The sequence below is a fragment of the Pipra filicauda genome, unplaced genomic scaffold (assembly GCF_003945595.2).
Source record: "Pipra filicauda isolate LSUMZ 115617 unplaced genomic scaffold, ASM394559v2 scaffold39_size4671491_pilon, whole genome shotgun sequence".
NCBI lineage: Eukaryota > Metazoa > Chordata > Aves > Passeriformes > Pipridae > Pipra > Pipra filicauda.
In genome coordinates this window covers 1397527-1425071 of record NW_024104531.1, presented here as the reverse complement: position 1 = coordinate 1425071, position 27545 = coordinate 1397527, and the positions used below count along the sequence as shown (strand labels likewise).

At 37.5% G+C, this 27545-nt stretch overlaps 3 protein-coding genes across 13 annotated transcripts in view; 2 read left to right on the top strand and 1 right to left on the bottom strand.

Annotated features, from left to right (window-relative positions):
- Positions 1–16277, top strand: part of BORA (BORA aurora kinase A activator) — a 30170-nt gene extending 13893 nt beyond the window's left edge. The window contains exons 11-12 of one of the 4 annotated variants that reach the window (XM_039385183.1): positions 335–466; positions 16095–16277. In XM_039385183.1, the coding sequence (XP_039241117.1) occupies positions 335–466; positions 16095–16232 (270 nt within the window). In that variant the 3' untranslated portion in view covers positions 16233–16277. Of the gene's footprint in view, positions 1–334; positions 467–3597; positions 4244–12292; positions 12631–16094 lie in introns of those variants that run through there. The other 3 variants (XM_027713541.2, XM_027713544.2, XM_027713543.2) reach the window with 3 other exon arrangements.
- Positions 265–22177, bottom strand: DIS3 (DIS3 homolog, exosome endoribonuclease and 3'-5' exoribonuclease). The gene is made up of 21 exons (XM_027713533.2): positions 21913–22177; positions 19098–19255; positions 18173–18366; positions 17987–18060; positions 16726–16893; positions 15697–15861; positions 14675–14788; positions 14429–14566; positions 13261–13407; positions 11940–12056; positions 11006–11107; positions 10316–10380; positions 10135–10219; positions 9456–9583; positions 8919–9005; positions 7756–7912; positions 6042–6256; positions 4833–5001; positions 4245–4403; positions 3763–3885; positions 265–1526 (listed from the first exon to the last, which is right to left on the bottom strand). Exons 1-21 carry the CDS (start codon positions 22147–22149, stop codon positions 1437–1439), a joined length of 2892 nt encoding a protein of 963 aa, XP_027569334.1. The 5' UTR covers positions 22150–22177; the 3' UTR covers positions 265–1436.
- PIBF1 (progesterone immunomodulatory binding factor 1) overlaps positions 21776–27545 on the top strand; it is a 113900-nt gene continuing 108130 nt past the window's right edge. For 2 of the 8 annotated variants that reach the window (XM_039385175.1, XM_039385182.1), the window contains exons 1-4: positions 22307–22637; positions 23383–23686; positions 24495–24595; positions 26830–27028. In XM_039385175.1, coding sequence (XP_039241109.1) covers positions 23435–23686; positions 24495–24595; positions 26830–27028 — 552 coding nt within the window. In that variant the 5' untranslated portion in view covers positions 22307–22637; positions 23383–23434. Of the gene's footprint in view, positions 21928–22306; positions 22638–23382; positions 23687–24494; positions 24596–26829; positions 27029–27545 lie in introns of those variants that run through there. The other 6 variants (XM_039385180.1, XM_039385179.1, XM_039385177.1 and 3 more) reach the window with 5 other exon arrangements.

Below are 27545 nucleotides of genomic sequence, written 5' to 3'. Positions count from 1 at the left end.
TTATTCTGGAAGTAATTATTATTTTCTTGTATTGGTTGTGGCATGCTGGTGGTATCATGACTTTTATCGCTTCCCTCCCATCCCGTCTTTGCTCTCAGTGGAGTTAGCATAGCAATTACAAATTATTTTTGTGTTGCTCTGTACAGCAATACATTTAACTTAATCCAAGCTAATTCTGACAAACCTGCTTACAATTTGCTTTTGTTGTTAACTGATTGTAGTTGGTTTGTTGGATTAAGTTCTGTTAATCAAATGAAAATCATATCAAGTATCTGAGGGATTTATTGGTATTACAATTACAGTACATTTTTCAAGCCCTGCTTCTTGATTTCAGGTGGACAGTGGTTACAACACACAGACTTACGGAAACAGCATTATGGATACTGCGGGGGCTGAAAACAGCTGCAGAGAAAATGATGTGAATACTGTAGTTTTTCAGAATAAATCTCAGATGCTTAGAACAAAGGTAGGAGTTAAATTGTGATACAAAAGTGAGAGGCTTCCCATCTAAAGCATCCATTCCCCATTTTGTTTGGTTCCAGGGAGCCTGAGGGGAGAGACAGTGAGGTGATATTAAAGATGTTAATGTAGTGTCATTTCAAGTATGTCGAAAATGGAGAATAAACGCAGGAAAAATTATCTTAAGGTGGCAATAAAATTAATGTGTTTTAAGACAAAGGCAGGTTTTTTCAGAGGAAACTGAGGTACATATGTGAATGGTAGTTGTGAGGCTTCAGATGTATTGGAGTCTGTCTCTTATTTTTGTTTCTGTTGTTCTTGCTGCTTTCTTTTATTGCTAAATTTTTAAATGTGTGCCTGTGGAGAAGGACATTTTTTGGGGAAAATCGTCCGCTGCTGATTTTCATAAACTCATTAGTAAGTTTCTTAGACCATACCTAGCATGCTGACTTGGTGGGTGACTTCCTGCTTGGGTACAGTACAAGTGCTTTGATTACCTACCTGAAAAAAAGAATTACAAAAGACAATACATATCTAGCAAGACTCCTAAACCAATAATATTGTGACTGATCGGAAGGAGTTCTACTTCTTGAAGAGAATTGGAAGCAAGGCTGTTTTCCTTAGAGAAGAGAGCAAAGATCATCTCCTCTCACTTAGTAATTATGGTATTATGGTCTTACAAACTTCTGTCAAGCTCTCAAATGACCTTAAGGCTGTTAAAAAGAAACCCTGCATTCATTCCTTCACTTTGCAGAAACATTTATCTTCACTCACAAGACAAAGGTGTAGACAATAGCTGGTTTTAAAAATACTGTTCTGCATACATAGTCATAAAAAAGTTGCTTAAAAAATTTTTTACAGATTATTAAAATACGTATTTAAAAAGTAAACAAAACTAGTTTCTTGCATTTTGCCCATAGGGAAAAAATAAGTAAATGCAAATAATTGTGTGATTTCTTGTTAACTTTGATATTCAACTATTTTTGTAGCTTCTTTTTCTTTTTCTCCGGTTCATTCTCACTGCTCGCCTCTGTAGATGGATTTGCAGACACATCCTTTCCTAGTATCTACAGTAAGGGAAAAAAAAAAAGAAGTCAAAACATTTTTGACTCAATTTTTTTCTATCCTGGTAAAACTTGAGTTTACTTTTACATACAGTGCGTCAACATCAGAACATTTTGATTTAGAAAATCATCTGCTACAAGACAGTGTGGAAATCAGAACTGGGAAAAGATCAAATTTACAGACCAAGACTATAGACTGGACCCAGAGATGTGTTTCTCTCTGTGAGACAGTATTTAAGTGGCTGGAACCTTTGGATGGACACAAAGGGAATGATCACTGCATGTGCATCTTATTCCTATATTCCTTTCTAACTAGAAAGGAAGACTAGTAACTGATATTTAGGATGACGGAGTATTTTGGATTAACCAGTACAGCCAATCGTGGATCAAGGGATAACCTCAAATTACAGCATTTATTTTGTTGTAGAGTAAGGACCTTCCCAGAAATTCGTACAAGTAGAATGGAAGAACAGGGGAAAAAAAACCCAAACCATCAGCTTGTATTAGTCTTACTTTGTGTCTGTTTTAAAAGTGTGTCCCTTGGACTGGAGTCACAGCTGCAGGAATGTTCCTGAGTCATGCCCCCGCAGTAGCTCTGTTGGTGAGCTTAGTTGGTGAGCACAAACAAGGGGCAGCTCAGAAAGTGGATGTACAACAGAATACAACGGTTCTTTTCTATTACAAATTTCATTATCTACTCTCAGTTTTTAAAATCACAAGGATTAGTTTCAACTCAGTCCAGTCTGGGGAGGATGAACAAATGGAGAGCAGCCCTACCAAGAAGGACTTGGGGGTGCTGGTGGATGAAGGGCTGGACATGAGCTGGCTATGTGTGCTTGCAACTCAGAAAGGCAGTTGTATCCTGGGCTGCATTGAAAGCAGAGTGGCCAGCAGGACAAGGGAGGTGATTTTGCCTCTCTGCTCATCTCTAGTGAGACCCCATCTGGAGCACTGCATCCAGCTCTGGGGTGCCCATCACAGGAAGGACATGTTGAAATGAATACATAGGAGGGAAACCAAGATGATCAGAAGGATGGAGCACCTCTCCTATGAGGAAAGGCTGAGAGAATGGGGATTGTCCAGCTTGCAGAAGAGAAGGCTCCAGGTAGACCTCTGAGCAGCCTTCCAGTACCTGAAGGGAGCCTACAAGAAGGCTGGAGAGGGACTTTTCACAAGAGCTTGTAGTGACAGAAGTGGGAAGGGTTTTAAGTGGGCAGGTTTAGATTAGCTATTAGGAACAAATTCTTTACTGTGAGAGTGGTGAGACACTGGAACAGGTTTCCCAGAGAAGCTGTAAATGCCCCATCCCTGGAGGTGTTCAAGGCCAGGTTGGATGGGGCCTTTGAGCAACCTGGTCCATTGGAAGGTGTCCCTGCCCATGGCAAGGGGGTTGAAACTAGATGATCTTTAAGGTCCCTTCCAACCCAAACCATTCTATGGTTCAAGATAATAAAAGAGCTCAAAGATCAGAATATTTACATGCATTTGGAAACATGATTTCTCAAGGAAAAAAGAAATAATAATGTTTGACTGTATAAACAACAAGGAGCTCTTGCATATTTTGGGTTGTCTTTTTCCTCTATGATTAGGGCTACTCAATTACTGCAACCATATGTTTACAAAGAAAGTCACATGTAACTTTAAGTGCACAATCTTGTAATGTCTTGCAAAATACTTAACAGGCCTAAGGTGTGAGACCAAGTGAAAAGCCCAGTGTCCCAGATGCACTAATAAGCTGGAATTGAAAAATCTTAAGCCAGAGGCAGTTACTAGGACATTACAGTTTGTACAACATTATCAAGAGAAAATTTTTATATTGTGGGAGTTGTAGGACAGAACTGCCATGACAGCCAGCAATTATACAGAGTTAACTTCTGAGCCACCCATCACACTGCAATTCACTGGAGCAAAAAGATCATACTGAGTTTTGGCAGATTTTCAAAGAGAGATTTGATTACAGAACAGTGAAATTCAAGATACTACTTCAGCAAATCATCACCTTTCCCATCAACGGAAATATCCCAATGGGCCCAGAACAGAAATTTAATTTAGACACCTCTATTCTTTTCAACAGCCAGTGAAAGCAGACCTCTGTTCTACCGAGAGTGGAGATGAAGCAATCATCACAAGCTCCTGCTAAATTGTTTTTCTTTTCTTCTGGTTAAATTTCAATTTTACCACATGACAGTTTTGTAACATTATTGAAGGGTAATATGGTTCTGTGAATTTTGTGCCTTACCTTCGGTTCTACCAAGACCATCCGCATTTTCTGATGTTGGATGTTGGAATCATCTAACGTAATGTTCACTTTAACTTTATCAAATACATGTAATGTTGTGTCTTCCACAGTAAGTGATGGTACCTGAAAGTTCATATTTTGTATAAATACTTGCAATGTCTTATGTTTTTATAGAAATAAATATTTTTGTAGGAAAATTCAATCTTACATGTAAATAAAAATGGTCACAAATTAGTGCCATAATATCTGGTACACATAATTAGATATCAACAGTATCACAGAAACCTGTTTGTCAGAACCTGTTTATTTAGACTTACAAATACTATAGCAGCACTACTACTATGGATTAATAAACTTGCATTTAGAAAAACCTCTTGTACCCTTCTAAATCCAACTACAATACACTTTAGTCATTCTGCTCAATTACCAAATAAAAAAATAAAGGTATTTAAGAGCAAACCTTAAGAATAATAAGAACACACCTCATTGTTGTAATCCAGTTTTGGTGTTGGTTTGTCTTTTTCTTCAAAGAAGACTGTTCCTTCTAACCCATACTTAGGGATCAGAACCACAATTGCGTTTTTTCTTACAAATAATATATATGCATCTTCATTTACTACTCCCTTGGTTTTGAAGAATAACTGTAACAAAAGTAAAATACAGAAATAAAAAAAAGCACTAGAACATTCTCTTCTGAATTACAGATATACTGCCTTAGAAAAATAAAACATTCAAATACCAATCTATACGTAATGAGAATTACACAGCATATATTGAAGGCAGATTTAAAAAAAAACCCATAAGCCATTTATAACATTACTGTAGTATTAAGCATTCACCATATTTATAAAAACCACAAAACTAAAAGACCTCTTAAGATGCCATTATTCCGAATTTTTCAGAACAAGCAATGTAGCCTTTAAGCTTTTCCTCAAAGAAGCATCCCTCAACCTTGATCATTTCTGCAGACCTGCTTGGTTTTGCACTATAAAGTACCAGTGTTCCCCCCCTTGCTTTAAAATCAATGTGAATGTCCATGGTTAACCCTGTAACATCTCAGGACTACTTACCTGTGTATGGAATGCGACAGATGCTCTTTGTGCATATTGTGCCATTTTATGTCGGTAATTGAGATTTTTACACATATCTGCTAGTTTATGTTTATCTGTCAGTTCTGGGTAAGTACTGTCTGCTCCTATGGCCACTGCCAAAAGCCGATGCACTATAATATCAGCATACCTGCAGAGATGAGGTTAAACGATCAATGACATAGAAAAACATATTTTTTGAAAATTAAAAAGTTTCTGAATATAAGTTTGGTTTTGTGAATCTTACAGAATCTAAAAGTTTTTGTAATAATGACAGTCTGATGGCAACTCCCTGAATCAATTCAAGATCACTCTCTTTGCTGACCAAAGATGCGCTGCAGAGCCAGAATGAACTATACTGTTTTCTATATTGTATCAATAGAGCCTGTATTGTTGAATGCTTACAAAGAAGAAACAAAGTTTTATTTTTGGATTAAAGAATTATTTAGCATAGAATAGTATTACAATGCCATTGATCTGCAAAATGTAATCCCATTTGAACTTCTTAGTACATAACTTTTATTAGAACCTCAGCAAGGAACTTTTTTAACACATCTAGTAGGAATTAAAGTTACTATTTGGACCCTAGAAATTCCCCAAATTATCCACATAAATATGTAGGAATTTTAATCCGCATGTAAAGACATTTCACTTGAAATGTTTCTAAGGAGCAAAAGATGATAGCAGTTATTTTCCTCAAAACTCTGATAATCCTTGGTTAGAATTAAAAAAACAACCTACTTTTTGAAGTACCATTTCATTACAAGGCAACAGCTACAAAAGCAAGTTTCCAATTAGCAGAGTTTTCACATGTAAAGTACAGTCTCCTCAAAATTTAAACGCAGCTTCCATCTAAAAAGTGACTAGGCAAACTCTGCCTCAGTCTCTGGTTGAGATTAATGCTAACTGACCCCAAAGTGCATTTCTATGACAGAGATCTGTATTAGGGATATATTTCTATTACTTTTATGGGTCTTTTAAAAAAATGTACTAAATCTTAAGAGTTGTGGACAATAAATTTGGGAGCTTACATGAAGATGGATCATGATTTAAGCCACTGCTGTTTCAACTGAAATCTAACACTGAACAGAAACAGTACTTTGTTTCAAACAGACCACAATTTAAAATAGAATTTCTTCACAAATAAATCACTTCTTTTTGTTCTCTGAAACTTCTGTAAAATAAAAGTACCTTCTAATAGGTGAGGTAAAGTGGGTATAAATAGGTGAAGCTAAACCATAGTGATGAAAATCATTATCCATTCCAGAGCAGAAATAAACAGCTTGCATCATGCAACGTGTGGTCAAAATTCGCAACAGTGTATTTAGGTAGGGGAATGTAGGAGATTCAGCTTTGTCTAGTGATTCAGCTAAAGCCTTTGCTGAATCTGTCTTGATTTCCAAATTCTGAAATGAGAGAAGAAGAAATATAATAAAGGTCAGGTATTACTAGCAAATGTTAAGAGTATAAGCAGAAATGCAACAGCTACATCCATGGTAATCTTAGCAACTGGCACAGGTATCACACCTAATAACATAATGGAATGCAACTATTACAAAAATAAAAATCTACCCACGCACAGGTCCCTCCCTCATTATTACTAGCGTTCCATGCAAAACATGAAATGTCATTAGCCTAGGAATTCAGAAAATACATCAATTCTCAATTAAAAAAAACATTGTATGCCAATATTACTAAGTTGCTTTTTCCCCCGAATAAATCAGAAGGAATATAATCCCCCCCATATTTATGCCACACAGAGATTTTCATCCAGGCACAAGGTAATTGACTTTGTTGTATTTCCTCCGCAAAATTATTATAAAAGTGATTTGTAAAACTAGTACTGTATGTCAGTTTGCTCCCTGTTTGCCAGTGTTCTCCGATAAAAATTCAGATAGTGTGAAAATACAGTGCATTTTAGATTTTCAGAAACACAAAGCAAGTTTCATCACAAGATCAGTTGAATGCTCTTTCCTTCATGTACACCACTGACAACAAAGTATGATCCAGCGATCAAATTATGCCTGTATTATGGTAAAATAATTGCATACTTAAAAAGTATAAATACAGCATATTAATACCTACTTGTGATGGTTGTGTCAAAAGTAGTGAAAAAACCACTTTGGTTTATTTAAAAGAATGTTTATCTATGCACAGAAATTTACCTTTCCAAATAAAACAGTACTTTAAAAATAATTTTCAGAGCACAAATGAAATCATTATCATTATTCCAATTTTATGCCAGTGGAAAATTAAATGGGCTAGGTTTCAGCTCGTCTATTAATCTCACACTGAGAGATTTTGGGAGTTTCTCTCTTGCCCTTAGGAAATCAGAAAAAAGGGGTGAGGAAAGAGTTGAAGAGAAAGTAAATATGGATGCACATCAGAGTATCTACAAAGTTAAAAGTTTAGCTCGAATAAAAGATCCTGAAACTGAAAAAATAGGGTTTTTTGTTCAGACTTGTTTCAGGCTAAATAAACCTTTAGCTGATCTAAGGAGAGGATGGAAACTATAAACACAATTTCTTACTTCCTGACTTTGAGAGAAATTGACTGACCAATTTTTAAGTACATCAATAATGTATATGATCCAAAGCCAAAAACTGGCTCAAAAATCACATGTGACTTGGAGAGGAGAAACATTCACAGCATACAAGTGTTACAATACAAGACTTTAGAGAATGATTTACTTTCTTAACCTAAGAAAGGGTTTAAAAAACTCAAGAGTCTTGAGTTTTCATCTAGAGGTACAATTATCTTGCTACAAGTATCAGCACTTTCAAAGGGTAACTGATACACTTTCAAAATACTGCTTTCCAACCCTTACTCTTGGGTAAGTGGCCAACCAGAGAGAAAACATGGCTTTTCATAATGAATTCACTTAATTAACATGGTAAAAACTTGCCTTGGACTTCGCAGCCTTCACAAGGATGTCATAATTTGATGGGGGAGGAGCAGGATGTTTCCGGAGCAAGGCAAACTCTGGGAACTCATCATAAATTTTTTGTGCTACAGAAATGTTGGCAAGCAACATGAACTCTTCAACCATGGAATTTGTTTCTCTATCGTGATAAAATATTTTATATTGTTAGAAATGCATTAAATTATACATTTATTTTGAGTGCCTAATGAAGAAACATTTCACAATCCTAACAATATTTTATAATATTAACTAGTGGTTTTGATTATTTATACCCTTAGGCAAGCAATTCCAAGACTAAAAACATAACACTTATTAAGTTTCAAACAGAGTCAGAAAAAACCTGAAATACTCTAGAATATCAAATTAAAGAAAAATGCCCTTTAAAAGGCCTGAAAAGGCCAACAGATAAGCCTCTTGATTTCTTCCTAAGAGTACTGTTAAAATATTGCACATATGAAGTTTGAAAGCACCATTTTGCACACCATAAAGTTGTGACAGTATACAGAACCTAGTGTAGATTTTAGCACAGAAACTAAGTAGTAGTATGCAAGACAGTATTTTATCTTCAGAAATTGAACCAATAGTCCTGTTACTAGAACTCCTCCGTAAAATTGTAGCACTGCGTATGTGCCATAACTGCTCAGTTGTTCGTGAAGTTTCAGTAATCTCTAACTTCCAAGTTCTAATTTCTCTCCTTTGTTACTACCAGTAGAAAAGCACCACAGAGAAGCCACTGGGATGTAGAGTTTGAAACTTTAGTGCTCTGTTGAATCAGTAGTAAATACACCAGTTCATATATGAAGAATACAGTTCAAAACTTGCTAAACAAGTAGTGGAGTACAGGAATTCTCTTCCAAGGATCAGCTTGCTCAGTGAAGTTGTTGATGTCCCATCCCTGAAAATATTCAAGGCCAGGTTGGGTGGGGCCTTGAGCAACCTGGTCTAGTGGAAGGTGTCTCTGCCTATGGCAGGAGAGTTGGAACTAGATGATCTTTAAAGGTCTCTTCCAACCCAAATCATCCTCTCTATCTATGACTGTCCCGCACTATTATAGGAACTTTGTACACTATTAACTGAATGTTTCTACTTAAACATGTCTTTAAATCAATCCCTACCCTGAATTAACTAATAAATAAAATGCATACTTGAGCTCCTTAGTCTGCAGATCAATAGGATCGTGAGTTTCACTGTCCATGTGGAAACGAACTTCTGGTGACGAAAGTGTTAAGGCTCTGGAAGGCAGTAAGTGGTATTAATGAATTACAGTAAAGCAGACAGAGCAGCTGAGCTGCAAGCCTGTACACAACATCTATCATGAAACTATAATTTAAAATTAGCAGAAATTGTGCAATTAATGTTCAAATTTGCAGAAACTGTCATGCTGATACATACCATAGTAGCTCCTAAAATTTCAAATGCTACTCATCTGGTTATGTTTTTATAATGACTTTAAGAGATCTATATTGACTGATCTTGTGAAGAAAAAGTTAACATTTCAAGTTTATATTTTTGGGGAAATGAAGATAAGCATTTTTATGCAAATCAGAATGGGACAAATACTTCTCTTTTTTTAAGATTTTTCACTAGAAAAATGGATATAGGACCATCATACATTTTAACTACAAAAAAAGTCAGAAAAAAAAAAGCAGGGAAAAAGGTAATAGGTACACTGCCTGGTTTACCCATTCTCGATTCTTTTCTTCTTCAGAATTTTTGCTAATTTGTTTAGTCCACGAAGGCTGGTAGTAATGTCATCATTCATAGTTGCTGAATCAATTCTCATCTGTGCTTCGGCATATGTAAGAGAAGCCTTGAAGACATTAAAAAAAGGAGAGACATCAAGACACATAATTGAATACATAGTTCTGTCTTGCAGAAAGTGCAGCTTCACAATAATATAAAGTTAAATGCCTGTCATCCTCAAAGAATAGTGGACAAATGAGGACAGATCTATGCAAGATATTAAGAAATACCATGCATTTTATTGTTTTTATGCTGATCACAGATGTATTTTATACATCAGAGATCTAATTTTCAGAAAGGTATTAAACATCTACAGTATTTAACTGAATCCACAGTATTTAACTAAAAATATAACTAGCTGGTATATATCAACCATGTCCTATATATATATCATATACCAAGTAACCATACACAAAAACATTGCAGCATTAGAGGCTTAAAAGAGGGCAGAATATAATATTTTCTTTATTTTTAGGATTCCACCATAATTTGTAAGTCTAAGAAAATGTAAATCAATAAGCAGAAAGAAAACTTATATTATCAAGTTTGTTGATCATAGTTTTTATAATACAGCTTTCAGCTTTTTTTCAGAAGTGTAATAATATTTATGTGACTAACCTTGGAATTAATAATACTCTTTGTAAATCTGGTTTTTAGAATTTCAGCCTTGTGGTTCATCTCCCAAATACATGAAAATGCAAGTCTATAAGAGGGAGAAGGAGAGGAAAATCTGTTAAAATCCATACATAAACACATGTAGTTTCTTGTCAGGATCAAATTATGGATCATATGCATATACCTGTCCACATTAGATCTCAGGGAGCATAAGTTGGAACTAAGTAGCTCTGGAACCATATCAATCCTCTGCAAAGTAAAGAATAAAAATCCTAAGTAGTTAAAAGTATGTATTTTAACTTACTGATTTTTAATATACTGAGGTATATTAAATAATATAATAACGACTTTTTTTTTCTATGAAAGCTCAGATTTCTGAAAGAAAAGTATGCTACATTAAGGAAATTCATTCCAAGATCCATTTAAATTATCTTTTTTTTTAGTAACTGTTATTTCTGAAAAAATATTGTGGTCTGTAAGAAATAAGATAAACAGGACCAAGTTTACAGTGTTAACGAATGCAAATCATAGGAAACACCAGAGATTTAGCTATTATGAAAAAAACCCCCACAATGGAAAAGGCAAAACCAGGCCAATTCTGCAATTGCAGATTAGTATTAAAACAGTATTCCAGTTTCAGAGCCGCATGTCAATAATGCTTCAAACAGGAGTTGAAAGGGATATTCTCCAGATAATGGATTTTAAAAGATAAAAAGGGAAAAAAAATGTCTTGGACAAATTAAGTGCAGCCTGAAGGAGTCTGCTTTTTTTTTTCCTTAATTCAGAGAGAATGTGTCTACTCCCAAGTAGTAAAAGGGGAAAGTAATGAAAATCCAACCACTTAATAGCACCAAAAGCTGTAGAAAACAATTACTTTTTCACACAGATATACTGTTGTTCCTCTTTTTACTGACTCCTCATCCAAAGCATTTCCTGGGCGAATGAAATGACTGACATCTGCAATATGTACACCGACCTGGAAAACAAGCATCACATTATGCATCTCATGAAACAGAAAGAGTTCTCAAAGAAACTTTCTCAAGTTTTTATTTACAACCCAACTTATCCACTGCCAGTTCCCTTCAGCAGCTCCTGTATTTACTAATAGGAATAGTTAAATCCTATCATACAGATATTAGAAAGGGAATAGTTGCAGCAATTATTCATAATAAGACATGTGTACGTTTAGGGGGAAGTTATATTCATTACCAGTGCAACTCCTCTTTGCCTGGGGGCTCAAATAACCTCTTTCATTTTCTTCAAGGCTCACTACAAAGTTCTTATTTTCCATTTTGGCACACCCTGCTATTACAATTCTGAATTCCAAAAGGAAGACAATCTGACTAAATTAGATATAAGAGGGTAGAGAGCTGGTGTTAAGCCTGTAGCTTTTTAATGCCTTTTTTTTTTAATAAAATAATCATACCATAGGCATTATAGCAGTATCTTAGCTTTTTTTTTCTGACAGTTCCTTATTCTAATAAGGATAAATATCCTTGTTTATAATACTTACCTAAAGCAGTAAATACATTTTATGTTAATTTCCCATGACATATGAGGATAAACCAGGGTGAATTTAGAAGACATTAAATTCCCACACTGATATAATGAAAATCAACTCCCTTTCTTTATTGCAATCTTGCAGCTGTGCAAACATCACTACTTTATTATAACAGATCTGCAGCTTGGCTCATGTCATATACTATTCTATAGTCATGTCATATATTATTCTATTCTATTACCACTACTGCACTGTTTGTAAAATAAAGGAAGAAGTAAATAAGTAAATGATTGGCTTGATACAATACCTCTATATTTCCATTTTCTATTTCTCTGCAATGTAATGCATCATCAATATCCGTACAGCCAGGAGGATCAACACTACAAACATTCAGATGCCTTAAGTCCTCCCTGTGTTTCATATCCTGAAATTTAAAATAAACAAAAAACTGTTTTCAAGAACACCTTCCATATCAAAGTAAAAACAATTATTTGAGAAAGGCACATTACATAAGATTTTCCCAAGCAAGCAAGTATTTTCAAAATGCTTTTGTTTTGTTTTTCTTTAGTACAAGATTAAAACAGATATGCAGAAACTACAATGATAGAAAAAAATAAGACAGAAGATTATCAAGTAATAATTTTTTTGTTTGTTTTACAGCAATCAGGAAGAGGAACAGAACCATAATCTTGTCATGATCTTAGAATTAGCAGGACCAGGAATCAAGATTTTTTGAAGTGAAATTCTGACTCATGTCCAGATGGATGACTTGTTTAGGATATGACTGCTCTCAACTCTAGCTTTCTAAGGCTTAGATGTCTAGACAGTTGAAAGGAACTGCACACTTTGGAAGTATCTACCTCTGTACAATGGCTACAAAAAGGTCTCAAGTATCTAAGACTAGGCAACTGACTTTTAGTGAGCTAATTTACATGAAGATCCCTCCTTCTGTTTCCATTAAAAATAACAGAAGTAGGTAATAAATTATAATAAAAGTAGCCCACCTCCAAGAAATTAAAATGCACACACAAAAACACTCAGCCCAGCCCAAATCAAAAACTATGCTCAAATTGTCCTCTGATGACATTTTCCCATAAATTCTAAAGCAACCATTTCCCATATTTAAGCTACTGGGGCAAACCGGAAATTCACTAACTGCATTTAAACAGAAATTTTCCTTCCAGAATTGCTTCTTTCTCTAATTACTGTATTATAGCAGAAATACATTTAAGTCTCCACACCTCAGATTATGTTGTCCGTGAAACAGGCTGCCACATTTGGTTACAAAGCTATTTTGCAAGATGAAAAACTCTTAGGGATGATTGTATAATTATTTGAATTGCAGCCTCCCGTTTGCAAAAGCATTCTTTTATCTTTTTATTCTTTAATGAAACCTGTAATATGTTTTTGTCTTAAAATGTTCATCCCCAGCAAACATAGTTTTAGCCAAAACCCAAAAACTTGCAGAGGTCTTGTTTCCATAGGAAATCCAGCTGAAAGTTCAACCTAAGACAAAACAGTCCTGGACAACATTTCTCCTATTTCTGGTGCATTGGAATATCCGAAAATGTCAGTTTGCTTTGAAACAGAAGGCACAGTAATTATTACAGTAATTTACAAATAATTACCTCTTCTGTAATGCTCCATGGCATTTTTGGTAGGAAACTAAGAACAGCCTGGGAAAAAGCCTGATGCGGGACATCATGTTCAAGTAGAAGAACTTCTGTCTCTGTCTCTTTATCTCCAGCACTTCCCAAATTCTTTACAAAATGACCCTGAGAAACAATATACATACACACACATGCATACATCAAGTGATACCATTTGCCCAAAAATAAGTATTTGAGAACATTATCCCTTAGGTTACTCATATATTAAACTACCCAGTAGGAGCAATCTTTTTTCTTTAGTTAACTTACTCATCTTTAAGAGAGAAATTTCATTTTAAACATTTATTTGATTCAGTAAGTTTGCACTGTGTACATCCCCCTCTTTTCCTCGAATGGCACTAAATTCTACATAGTTAAGGCAGAAAAAATTGTAAACGTGAATTCTTTTTTGCAGGAAGGAAAAGCCGTTGCTGAATAAGCAGCAAAACTAATAAGCTCTAATTTCTCTATGGGTTTGCATTGTGTCACACTTTATTCCTACACAAGCCTCTTCAAAACCTACCTAGTGTTCAACACAAATTGGCACTGGTGTCCTCAGTTTCTCATACAGCCTAGTATTTATTTACCCTCAACTTCTAAGAAGTTAATTACCTGTAACTCAGTCCTACTGGCACTTTGATTGAATTTGGCCTATGTGTTAAATATCTGCCAGAACAGTGATCTGTATGTGTGAATGAGCAAAATCAGAGCAAAAGATTCATATTTCTAGGAACCCAGACTAAAACAATCCCAGAATGATAGAATATGCTGAGCTGGGAGGGACCCGGAAGGATCTTCAAGTCCAGCTCTCAGCCCTGCACAGGACAACCCCAAGAGTCACACCACGTGCAAGGTGGTCCATGGTTAGTCTATATAAAGTATCTTAAGTAGCACATATATGTTTACTGCAGAACTGCATGAATAAGCTTTCAAAGCATGATAATCCATACCTGTTTTTATGGGGGAAGAGCAAACTACATCAATTAAGGACTTCCTTAATTTGCACCATCGAATGGCATTCAAATAACTTAAAATTCATGTCAACGCTGTTCGCAGTTGCTCAGTGTTGCAGATAACAAACATTTTATATATAATAACACATAAAAATCAGATAGCTAAAAGTTCAAAAGAAAATGCTTAAACTTACATTAGGATACCTGGAATTCCTGGGCCAACCATCAATAGCAACAATTATTCTTTGTCCTTCCAATGTTTCTGCTTGCCTGGTTTCTATTCGAATGCGAGGAATTCTGCGATCAGCTGGTGTAAACAAATGGCGCCTTGCCTATTAACAGCCAGAAAAAACAACAATTAATTCCCAATTAAAGACAAAACCCAAAAACCTGCACCTCCAGGTGTATTTCTGGATTTATTAACTGGATTATTTCTTTACCTCTTTGATCTGTGATTTGGAAAGCATGCCACAATATGGTCGCCAGTTTCGTTTTATAATGCCCACTACTTTTCCTGTAGGTCTCAGCATGTCCTTGTTAACAGCAGTCTTCAGCTGGTAGGACACAAAGATTAAAAATACAAAACTGTTTAAACTCATGTAAACATGTTTGACTACAGCACATACCTCAAACCTTGGCAGTAACACTTTATGTCTCATTATAATGCCATAAATTCTATTTTAACCTCATAAATAGAACTATGCCTCCCTGTGCTTTGCATAACTTTTAGCATTTTCAGTAAGTGACACAACTTCTTAGTTGTGGAGTGAGCAGAGATAGTGGGACAAGACAGTATTTCTTTCCAGTCTTTTTCTGCTGTTCTTCATTTTTCTGAAATTATGTTCATTAAAAAAACCCAGACAAATAACAATCTCCATCTTATTTTACAACCTATTTTAATCTTCAGGAGTCCTTTTATGCTGCTTGAAAATTCGCCAGTAATTCTCAACACGATCATTAAAAAAAAATTCCCATGACATTCAACTGAAGGATCATTTTTAAAGGAATGATCTTCTTGGTCAGGACATACATGTGTGGACTGCGTGCACACTAATTGCAATTACTGCAGGAAGCTGAGGAATATTTTACAACTGGTTCCGAATGTACTACCTATAAAAGGTAACTGTCAGTGTAATACAACACCTGCTCCTATTCCAGCAAATCCTGATCTGCAAATTGGTATACAGATTTACATTATTTCCTGACTACCACTCAGTAACTTTCGGATTTATTAAGCTTCATAAAGTAATGTGGGAATTTCTAACTGAGATTAATTAAAAAGTATCCATTCTATACATGATCATCTATTTAACACAAATGTACAACTACAAATTAAGTTTTATAACTTCTGTATTCACAGCCTATACAAAGCATGGATAAATCTAAAGCCTAACACTGTCAGGTACTGCAGATTGAATTTCTCTCTTAACATAACAATTAAGTAAAATTATTTATTTCATACAATGTTTTCTTTCTCCTCTTCATTTTCTATGTCATCTTCATTCTGGCCATCATCTTGCAAGACCACTGAGGATGGTGCTACCCATTCATTTTTTGCCAACAGCTCCACGGCGACAATATCTTCATGAACTGCTCGGTTTAAATGTTTCAGTCCCTGAACAATTATCTGGATTTTTTAGAAAACAAAATGAAAATGCAAATATTCATGATGATAAACACAGAACACCCAAATCAAAGCAGTGTAACAGAAGAGTAAACATGTATAACAGGCTCTGCACTCCAAAGAACATTATAAAGCATGTTTGTGACTCATTTTTTTTCCTCTGTCTAGGTTTCTTAGAGTACTGATAATCTTATTTCAGGATTCCAATTCCTTTCATAAAAAAATGTTTTTGGCAGGCTTGGGGACTCCACATACTACTGGGAAAAAGGAATAAAAGAGAGACAGAGAAGTATCTCCAGCTGCAACCACAAATAGGGAGAGAGAAGACAACTGCCACTGCTTGGAATCAGTGTCTGTACAATTGTATCAACTGAGAATTCAGCAGGGAGACAGATGGGTTAACTGCTGGGCAGGAAAAAGCCATCCCCCTCCTCACCAAGCATGAATATAGGAGGGGAAATAAAGCAAGAGAACCCCACAAGGCCTTATGATAGTTTTTTCTGAAAATCCTACCACACACTTGTTCCTTTGTCTTTCACCATATATTTCAAACTGATTTTAAAAACTGTTGAGTCAATTGAAAAACTATTAACAACCAAGACTCAGCTTTATTTTACCAATTACTTTATCAAACTCTAATTTTAAACACATTATTCTTTTTTTCACAAAGAGCACAGTCAGCATTTCAGTAGTCTATATCCATACAAAGAACAAATGAAAATGACAGCAAAAACACTGAAAAAAAAAGAAGAGGAAAAACTACTAAAATGCTCCATTTTAACACATATCATCATGAAAGAATTAAATTTTAAGTCATTACTGAGGCTAGTTAAAGTTCACAGCACAAAGATAAAATGAAAAATTCACCTCTCTGTTTTCTTCAGCATCTCCATGAACCCAAACAGTAGCTTCAAGATAATTCTCTCTGCTCGCCCTATAAGTTCCTTGGAGGTAAATACCAGATTTTATTCCTTGCTGCAATTTGCTAAGAGGAATATGTTCTGGGAATATTATTTTTCCACTTTCTATTTCTTTCTTTAGGAAAAAAGGAGAAGAAATTTTCAGTATTTTATATTCATGATTATTTCCAAACTGAGCTCAGGAACATGACACTCAAACTGACAAACTCCAAAATTGTAACTATGTGCAGGTAGGAATAAGCACAGTAATAAAAAACTACTACTAAGCAGTATTTTTTCTAATAAAACATCAAAAGCATAAAAACCATAAAAACATGGCAATTCCAGGAACTCTTGTTTTCCTGTTTGCCTGCAGTTACTTAAAATGATACTGCATGAGTGGCATACACTTTTCATTTGGATATACTGACTAAACATACACTTAACAAAAAAATACTAGTACAGTACTACATAGTGAAGAGTATGGCACAGAGTGTATACACTGTAAGCTATATGAAACATTATGAAAATACATTAGTGTGACTAAGCTTTGGAGAACCCGAATGATCTACAGTTAGCTGCTGAGAAGACCATCTGAGCCTTCCACTTTCTTCCTACTCTAACATGTTAAAGCTCTATTCTGTTAGAACTATGATGAAATGAACTTTCCCATTTTTTGTAGTTAGCGTTCAGCTCTATAAGTTTGTGTGTGAAAATATAAGTCTTGATTCTGACAAACACAAAGCACAAGGAAACAGAAGAGGATGTAGCTCATCTTTGAACTGCAGACTGCATTTATGTCAACTTAACTGATCACCACATGAAAATACTTTTGATCAATAAGTTAACAAACTTTCAAGTACACACAAACCAAAATTTAAGTAGTCAGCAACATATTTTGTTTTCATTTTGTTTCAATTATTTCTCATATTTATACACTTTATTTAAACCAACTGTTATTATTCTCATCGTCTCAACAGTTGCCTAAAGCAACTGGTTTTTTGCAAATAACAAGACACCTACTAACAGGCATATAAGCAGCACTAAAAATGGCTGCAATGTTTCCTTTTTACTTTTCAGTTGACAAAAAGTTAAATTGCTAAAATGGGAATAAAGTCCAGAGCCCTCATATTCTAAATGGATGCTAATAGCCTGACATACAGTATCCAATATTATACTGCAAACCATTTCTGATTAATTTATTTTATAAAAAGAAAATAAAAACATACCCCTTCATCAGATACACAAGCAAGACGATCTACAAGCTCAGGATTAGCTGTCAAGCTTTTTATATACTCCTCACCTACAAAAGCACACACATAAATATTTATGTGAGAGATGCACAGGATTTAGGTATGAAGAGACTGCACAGTTTATCTGAACAATAAATTAAACATACATACTATTTCACTTACATGTATAAGCAGTTATCCCTTCCTCTAAAGCCTTCTCTTTATTAGTTCTGTCATTTGTTAAAAAGATAACTTGAATCTTCTCCTCATCCTCTATTTTCTTCAAGTGTTCATTGTACCAGTTTACTGCTACCCGAATGGCTCTGTCATTGCGGTCATTCGAAGTTTCTCCTCGCTTTTGCTCTATGTACGTTTCCCTAAATAAATTTAAAAAAAAAAAAAGGCAGGGTGTGACAAAACAAAAAAAATCCCAACATGTATCTCCACTCAGAAAAATTTTCCAGACAAACAAGATCAAGGCTGTGAGGCCAAAAGAATCATTACTGTACCCATTTTAAAATATGTGTAACGCTTCTTAGGCCACTGAAGGGCCAGGAGACAGATAGGTAAAGGAAAATAGGAAGGAAGCGTTAATTTCTAATACAACCTTCTCACAGACAATTGAAGAGGATTGCATTCAAGATGTTAGAACTGTGGGTTCGAGATTCCTAAAACTACGATACTGCAGTATTGGAAATTAATTGTGAGCACAAATAAACGCAAATTCATTGCATCTTCATTTCTTAGAGCTTTCTGTCACTAACTTACTAACAGATTTTTGAATTCTGCTACAGACTGAGCTGACAATAAAGCACTGGAATATGCTTAAAAGGAAATGGAAAATCAGTATTCTATTGCTCAAGATAACAGTGCTAGCAGTTTATTCAATATTCCAATCCTCCTTTCATAACATATATATACTTATACTAATTATAAACAGAAAAGCTCCTGGAACATGCAACTATTTCCCAACAGGATTCTTCAGAAGTATACAGTTCTATGCACACCAGTCTAATTTTTCTTCCTAGTCCACATGTTCCAGTTTTGTTTCCCACTTTTTTTTACCAGACATCGGAGCAACCTTGTTATACCCTATTCCACACCTTACCTATGATGCTCATTGGTGAAAGAATAGAAATGTTTTTCAGGGTTTTGAATCATGTCCCTAATTCGCTTGTATACTGGTGCACTCCGATTCCTGACTTCTTGTAAGACTGTCTGTAGCACAATGACATTCTTAATAACAGGATCTTCGAGGACGTCAATCTGAGGAACAAAATGGAAATGAATCAAAATTGCTGTTTAATTGTATCCAATAACAGGACTTAAAATATTTGTTTGGTTAATACATAAGAAGCTAACAGGAATAATGAGTGGCACTCCTTCTGTCTTCTTCTCTCACTACTGGGAAACTGAACAGTGTATTAAGTTGCTTCCTCCTGCTCACGGGAAAAAAAAATCAAGTAGGATTTTCCATATTCTCCATGACCTGAATTTTCCTGGAGTAAAGAGAAGGACTTATTCTGACTTCCAACAAATTCATCCCAAACATATGCAGGTCTCCAAACAAATGTAAGGCCAATTGTACACTAGAAATTTTATTTACATAAAATGGGTTCCTGTAAATTGTAATCTTAGTAAACAAAATACAACTATGCACAAGCTGACAGTAATCGGCCATAATTTACAGGCTGTATGGCATATGCCTTTGTGAGCAATGCAAGCCATAAAATAGCACCTGAGCACTGTTTCACAGTTGACAGGACATGCCTGGACGTGCATGAGTAGGCTTAAGTTCTCCAAAAATAATCCCATTGTTGCACTGCAATTTTAATTTGCACAGAGTCAAAACAATTGGAATTCTGTTATGTGGGTTTCCCTTTCCCCATCCTCGACGTGGGGGAGCCCAGCTCTAGTTCCTTCTCCGTCTGACAGAACCATTTCCGACGTCTTGTTGGACGGGGAAGGGGAACTCCAGAGACAGGGTTTTTCAGGCCCCGAGCCTGGAGGGGAGAGGTGCCCTCCCCTCCCCCCAGCACCCACGTGGCTCCATGGCAGGCACAGAGACAGCACACCGGGCGTGGAGAGGAGGCAAGAGAGAGTTTATTGTTGGGAAGGGGTTTATAAGGCTTTTAGGAGGGTCAAAGGGGAACCAATCACAAGTTCAGGGTCACACAAAAGAAACCATCAGGTAAAGGGTCAACAGCCAATAGGAAGGGGTTAAACAAAGGACCAATGGGACACCTCAGGACACTTTTCCCAGGACATTCCTGCATGGGAGATAACAGTTGCTGTGGGGGGGTGCTGGGAAGAAGAAACACGTGTTTGCAAAGGGACCACAAAGAGCCATTTTAAGACATGTTTAAACAAGTTTCTCATCAGGTATAGTGCTACACTGTTAGCTGCTCTTGTCTTTTAAAAGATGTTTTTCTTTTTTAAGGAAATTTGTTAAAAAATTGTCAGCACTTTTCTTCGCTAACTCCTGACAGTCATGGTATGCAAAAATCCACACCAAGGATCCAAGCAAGCTGTCAGCATAAAAGGATGAGAGCTCCACTTGCTAGGTTTGTGGTAAGGAACTGTGCAAACCCACCTCAAGAATGAGAAAGCAATAAGGTTCTAGAAGGTATAGCTAAAAGAATCAAAAGCAATGCCAGACCAAGCTTCCCTGACCTTGATGTTTAGATGACCTGAAAGATTCAGAGCCACGTTCATTAGGGAAGAAATTCATTATTATTCTACGTACAAGCTGAAGTACCAGGCCAAGCCTTACTTTTGAAAACCTCTTTCAGTTGCTAGGCAAATCCTTTCCCTACTGTTACCAAGACTTCCTAATCCCCACTTCTCCAGTTTGTGGCAGCATACCCTGGCACATTCTCAGAGTGCTCCACAGGATGCACATACAAACTTTACCAACAGACAACAAGAAGTCCATGTGTAACAGGCTGAAAACACCCTTTGATATGCTGTTTTGGGAAGAAAATCCTTACTTACAACTTTTGGGATGTAAAACTGCTAAAATACAAAAGTGTTGTGCCCCTCTTCTGAGTACTCCATGTCAGGATTCATTAATTACTTCCAGTCTCCAATGTCTGCTAAGGGCTATTCTACCTTCTACACAGGTATTCAAAAGCAACTAAAAAAAAAAAAATTAAATGTCCGTCTTAGGATTCCAATGTCTCCCAGGCAGTCTAGTGTCTGCACTGGTCAGACTCAAACCTTTGCACAATTATTGACGGGCTACAGAGTAAAGTTTCTCCCACTGCTTCCAGAGTTGCACATGGGATGATTTTGTAGCCTCTATTTATTACACGAAAACAACATCACAGTATAGAGAACACAAACCTACATTCTGAAAAACAGAAGAGGCATTTAGGGAAAATTCTGGTTGAGAAGAAAATTCAGTGACCACAGGAAGATCCCAATCACTGTTTCAGAGTCTACCGACTCTCTCTGACTGACTTTTTCCATACCCACATCAGATCACAACGAGCAAAATAAATAAATGTTGTTGTTTACTCCAACCGTTCACAAAACAAGGCAGAAAAAACCAAAACCAAATAAGTAAAAAACCCCAAACCCCCGAAAACCCCAGAGCTAGAGCTGGTGATGCCGTAGCCGTCTGCTGAGGAGCTGGCAAGGAAAGAACGGACTGGCCAGCCAGGGATCAAGTAGCCACAGGGAACAATGGGAGGAGCCAAGCCCACAGCGCGCTGCCAGACACCGGAAGCCCACGCGTAACGGGCGCGGGATAATTCACTCACACACGGATTTAACCAAGGCCGGAGCAGGAAGGGCTTGAGGCTCCACATGGAGCACGGCCGGGCCCAGAGGGAGGCGGCGGCGGGCCCTCCCCGGGGCCCGGGCCTGTCGCTCCGCTGAGGCGGTCGCCCATCTCATCGCTCCCTGCCGGAGCCGCTCACCTGGTGCAGGAGGAGGTTGGTGTCGGGCAGGAGGAAGTGCGGCCCGGGGCAGAGGCTGCTGCTGGCGCCGCTGGGACGCGCCTCCAGCCCGGGCGCGTTGGCGGTGCCGGTGGCGGGGGGGCAGAGGCGGCACGCGGCGGCGCCGCACGCGATGTCCTCGCGCAGGTAGTGCTCGCGCACCACCTTCACCACCGCGCCCGCCCGCGTGCGCTTCACGAACGTCCGCGAGGTCAGCATGGCGCGCGCGGGCCGCGGGAGCGGGCAGGGAAGCGCCGGGAGGCGGGAACGGCGCGGGAAGCGGCGCCCCCGTCGCCGCGGTGATGTCGTGCAGCCGCCCCGCCCCCGCCGCGCCGAGGGGAGGCGGAAGCGCGCGCGCGCGCGTGCGTGTGTTACCGCAGCCGCCGCCGGTCGGGGTGTGCGGGGGCTGCCCCGGGGACCCGCCGGGCTGGGTCAACGCCCCCCGCAGTTACCGCTCAGCAGCTCGGGGCATTCGGTGGGCAGAACAGCATCCCCCCTTCCTGGACCGCCCCCGCCTGCCGTGGGGAAGGGAGGGGGTTGTGGTCCCGGAGAGCGCCCGCGGGGAGTAGCCCCGCTGTCGCTGCCCGGGCTCCGAGCGCGGCGTCTCCTCTCTCGACAGGGCTCTGAGCAGCGCCGTCTGTGAGAAACAACCGTGGTCTGTGCTTGCGGATTGTAAAAGTCCGTGTGGCTGCTGGGTCACCAGCCTGGTAAGAACAGTGCAGCTACTGCTGCTGGGAAGGCAGTCAGCGTTTGAAAGGAGTGTGTAGCCGTGTAGGGGTCGGCCTCTTCTCCCGGGCAAGTAAGGACAGGCCGAGAGGACACAGTCTTAAGCTGCGCCGGGGGAGGCTTAAGTTGGACATTAGGAGAAATTTCTTCACAGAAAGGATGATTAGACATCGAAATGGACTGCCCAGGGAGGTGGTGGACTCACCGTCCCTGGAGGTGTTTAAGGGAAGACTGGATGTGGCACTGAGTGCCATGTTTAGTTGACAAGATGCTGTTCGGTCATAGGTTGGACTCTGCGGTCTCAGAGATCTTTTCCAAACTGAGTGATTCCGTGATCAAAGTATTCCTTTACCTTTTTATCCGGAAAGTCTGGTTATGCCTCTTACGGGATGTTCTCTGATGTAGTATATGCCTCGTGGGTCTCCTGAGTTTTTGGTACATGCACTTCTGACAGCTTACACATCTCTATTTATCATACTAGTAAGCTAGATTCACACTGGCATTTAACTTATTGTGGTCAAACCCCTTGTTAATAGCTGTTTAGCAAGAGAGTCCTTAGGCAACTGCCCTCTTCAGAGCTTGTCAGTATGTTTTTCTCAGGTGGAAAAAAAATAAATAGCAATACTGAGGAGCATTACTTGATTAGTGGTCTAGTTTAACTGGTTAATTTTTCATAACGACATAATGCCTTTCATTTGTTTTGATTTTTGCTGTTAACTCTTCAAGGGGCTCATCTCAAAGTGTAGCTTAAAAACAACTTTGCAAATAGTGGAAGAAAATGTCGCAAGAAGGCTCTAAGGAAACCAAGAAAGTAAACATTTCTAGCTCCTTGGAATCTGAAGATATTAGCTTAGAAACCACAATGCCAACTGATGATGTTTCTTCCTCTGAAGAGAAAGAAGGTACTGTAAAAATCACTAAGCAGCTGATTGAACGGAAGGAGTTGCTCCATAACCTTCAACTGCTTAAAATAGAATTATCTCAAAGAAACTTGATGATTGACAACTTGAAAGTGGAATATTTGACCAAGGTAAGGAGTGTTTCTCCTTTCATTATATAATGTTTTGTTCGTTTTGGTGCTTTTAGAGTATGGTAGAAACTTCTGTTCTGAAAAAATTTCTTTGAATTGCATGATGGAAGCTTGCTTAGGTGGTTTGGTGATTTTCTTTGGGTTTTGTTTGGGTTCTTTAATGAGAAGAAAAGGAAACAAAGATATGGGAAACTTAGCTGACTTATCCAAGTCATTATAAATATATGAGGTGTGATCTAATTAGTTCTACCTTTTCTAAATACAAAGGAAAAACTGATGTTAGCAGCTTAATAGGGCTTTGAACATGAACTTGTGGAATTCTAGAAAAAGTGATCTAAATACAATTTAATGATCTGTTAATAAAGATGTGGCTAGAATATACCAACATGCTAATAGTAGATTGTGCTGTGCACAGCTTCCTCTAAGATGCATGAAATTAAGAAAGGCCTAAAAGCTTTGCCACATCTACATGCAGTTCATTTTTACAAGCTACTGTATACTAACTGTGGCTTTCATTGGCTTGCTGCTCTGAGTTTAAGCCTAATTTGAAAGTCATTGTACAAGTAGATATTTGGTTGAAAAAGACCTAATTAAGAACTAAGTCTTTTTTTATTTTTATTTCATTGGGACAAAATCTGTATCATATTCAATGAAGCTTTAGCATATTTAGAGTTTTTGTTACACAGTTATTGTTGCACTTCCCTCAACATTGGCATCTTCACTTTTTTCTCTCAAGTTGTTCTTTTTTGTAAAATATTTTTTAAAAATTACTAAGGTAACTTTTCTTCATTTTATACTTTGTATTTAGATCGAGGAGCTAGAAGAGAAGCTTAATGATGCAATCCATCAAAAGCAGCTGTTGTCTTTACGACTGGATAGTCAGTTGGCATTACAGCAAGAAGATGCTAGGTATGATGGAAGTAAAATTAAGAACTTCATCTTTTACTGTCCATTAATTAATTTAAATTTGTATAAATAAGTTATTAATGGAAGCAGATAATTATTAATTGCAGGAGTAGGATTTCTTTTGCAGATTATATTAGTATTTTCATTCTAAATATGTAATTTGCATATTTAATGTACATATAAGTAAATTTGAATTCAACTCTCACTGGCTGAAGTTTGTGGTTTTGGTTTTATTGTTACCTTGATTCAGCATTTAATAGGAAAGAGGAATAAAAATGTTCTTAAAACCAATAAAGAGCAAAAGGCGTAGGCAGAGGGAGCAGAATTTTCATCAGTTTAAACTGAATTTTTAATAACTGTAGTGTAGATGACTTGGGAAAGGTAAGGGAATAATGTTTAGCATTTCCAGTCAAGATTGCAGATTTGTCAGAAATGCTTGCAGTCGATGATGTAGAAACTCACTTTCTATCCTAGTTTTCTGAAATATTATTAGTTAATCTGTAGCTGAAAAATAGACTGGCTAGAAGGCTTCTCCAAACTGCTTTGTCAATGAAATGTTTTAAAACACCTGTGAAGGAAGAGCATTATTTACATAGTCTCATGTTACAGTAAAGGATGCACCAGCTTACAAATGTGGCTAATTCAAAATCACATTCTGTAGTAAGGCTAGAACAGATTTAGGGATGTGAAGCCAGACCTGAGATTAGTTACAGCAGAGTTTTTCAGCTAAGAGCAGCTGTTTGTGTCAGAAAAACATCTGTCACTCTGTATGCTTACTTCCACCACAGTGGAATATTTTTATGTTGGCCATACTTGAGTTATCTCGAGTACTCAGTAAAAGTGTACTGATGTGCAAACTGTTATTAATAGGCATAAAAAAGTTGAACTACTTTCCTTTCCCCGATCTTTCCATTAGTTTTCTTGACAGTCTTTTACTTCAGTTTTCATCCCCATTTAGTAGAATTGTACACATTAAAGAATACGTCCTCGTGTGACTGCTTTGCTCAGACTTTCAGTTGTCTTTTTTAAACCAGCGGGGCAGATGTCACCTTGTAGTATTAGCTAGTATTTTTTATGTTACTTCTTAAATAGTGCAGGAATGACTGTGTTGTAAAAAATTATTTCATTTGGATATGTTTTCAAGAGTTATAGCTAAAAAAAGTAGGTTATAGCTCCAAAAAAGTAGGTCAGTCATCTTTGATTTGAAGGTTGTGTGGAGACCTCATAGCAACCATTCAGTATCTGAAGGGGGCCTACAGAGAAGCCAGAGAAGGACTCCTTGTCAAGAACTGTTGTAATAGGACAAAGAGTAAGGGGTAGAAATTGAAAGAAGGGAAATTTAGGTTAGATATTAGGAAGAAGTTATTTACAGTGAGGGTGGTGAGACATTGGAACAGGTTGCCCAGGGAGGTTGTGGATGCCCCAACTCTGGCAGTGTTCAAAGACAGATTGGGTGGGGCTCTGAGCAACATGGTCTAGTGGGAGGTGTCCCTGCCCATGACAGGGGAGATTGGGACTTGGATGACCTTTAAAAGTCCATTCCAACCCCTTAACATTCTATGATTCTATGATTTGAATAAAATGAACTAAACACTTTGAAACATCATTAAGTGATGTGCAGTTTCTCTTGCTGTATAATACCTTGTCACTGGTGATAATAGTAGTGGTGGTGTTTTAAGGCTGGAAGTAAGGTTACTTGTTTTAATGTGATGGTGTTTGGTTTGTTTGTTGGTTGGTTTTTTTAAAAGGACCCTGACTTTTTATGTTACACTTGTTAGAAAATGAAGGGTTGTGTGTGAAATAGACCATGAGCATCCATGGGCTGAAACTTGATAAAACACAAGTTGAAGTTACTATTGCTTTATTTGGTGATATAGTAGTTCCTTGGGGATTTTGTGGAAATGTTTTCTGCTTTTTCGTGTTTTAACCTTTTGATTGGTAAATTAAGATTTATTTATAAATTCAAGTCAGCATATGTGGAGATTGTCGCTTCTCAGATTCAGCTTTGTGTTGTCAGTGACTATAAAGTTCCTGGTTTTTTATATATGCTGTGTCTGATATGTTAATGTAACCATGGTGGTATACACTCTTGTGCTAGTTAACTAATCTGTGTAAATTTTCCCTTTTGCAAAATGAACACAACTCACTCCTTTGCCAGGGTATTCGAAGCTTTGTCACTTGTGTTACTCACTACTTAATGTCTTCTTTTTTCAAATGTTTTCAAATCAATCATGAAGAAAACATCAAGCTCTAATGAAACAAGAAATGGAAACTGTTTTATTGAGACAGAAGCAGCTGGAGGAAACAAATCATCAGTTGAGGGAGAGGGCTGGAAATATCCGTCATAGCTTGAGAGATTTGGAATTAACAGATGATTGCTATGAGAAGCTAAAGTCTCTTCCTGAAGATCAGCTTTCTATCTCTGAATATGTTTCTGTGAGTATTTTGCTTTGTATTAGTTTAAAATATAGGCTGTATCCTTACTGCAAGTAGGTGAGCAGGCATATAGGTGCTTGGCTGCTGGGCAGGGTTAACCCACCACAAGCTGTAAATTAATTTTTTTTTTTTTTTTTTTAGAATTAAAGGGATGTTCATGGAGTAGAAGCCAGTCTATAATCCTAGAATTCTTATTCATCCCCAGCTAGAAATAAAGGACCTTCAGAGGAAGGTGTGCTTCTGGATTGGTCCGTTACGACTGCATTCCAGTAAAGAGGGGAATCTCAGACCGATGTTTTAAAAAGAACCTTACCTTTCCCTCACGCTTTCCATCTGGCCTTTTCCTATTTGACCAAACACAGGAGATAGTGTACCTTAAATTGTCATTCTTATCTAAAGGATGATCTTGCAAAAGTCTCATTTAAGAAGTTCCAAAACTTGGACTTTTGAAAGCAGCAGGAAGGGCTTGGGTTCTTCTGCATTATTACCCTCTAGATGTCTACTGTACCTACTGCCC

Bases quoted from the DNA above. Each gene is read 5' to 3' on its own strand.
- DIS3 (XM_027713533.2), bottom strand. From the start codon at position 22,149: ATGCTGACCTCGCGGACGTTCGTGAAGCGCACGCGGGCGGGCGCGGTG. The intron at 18,061-18,172 runs GTAAGTGAAATA...GTGCTTTTGTAG, and splicing joins AGGGATAACTGCTTATACAT to GTGAGGAGTATATAAAAAGC. The intron at 14,789-15,696 runs GTATGAAATAAA...GTGTCCTACCAG, and splicing joins AAGAGGAGAAAGAAAACATT to CTGAAGACTGCTGTTAACAA.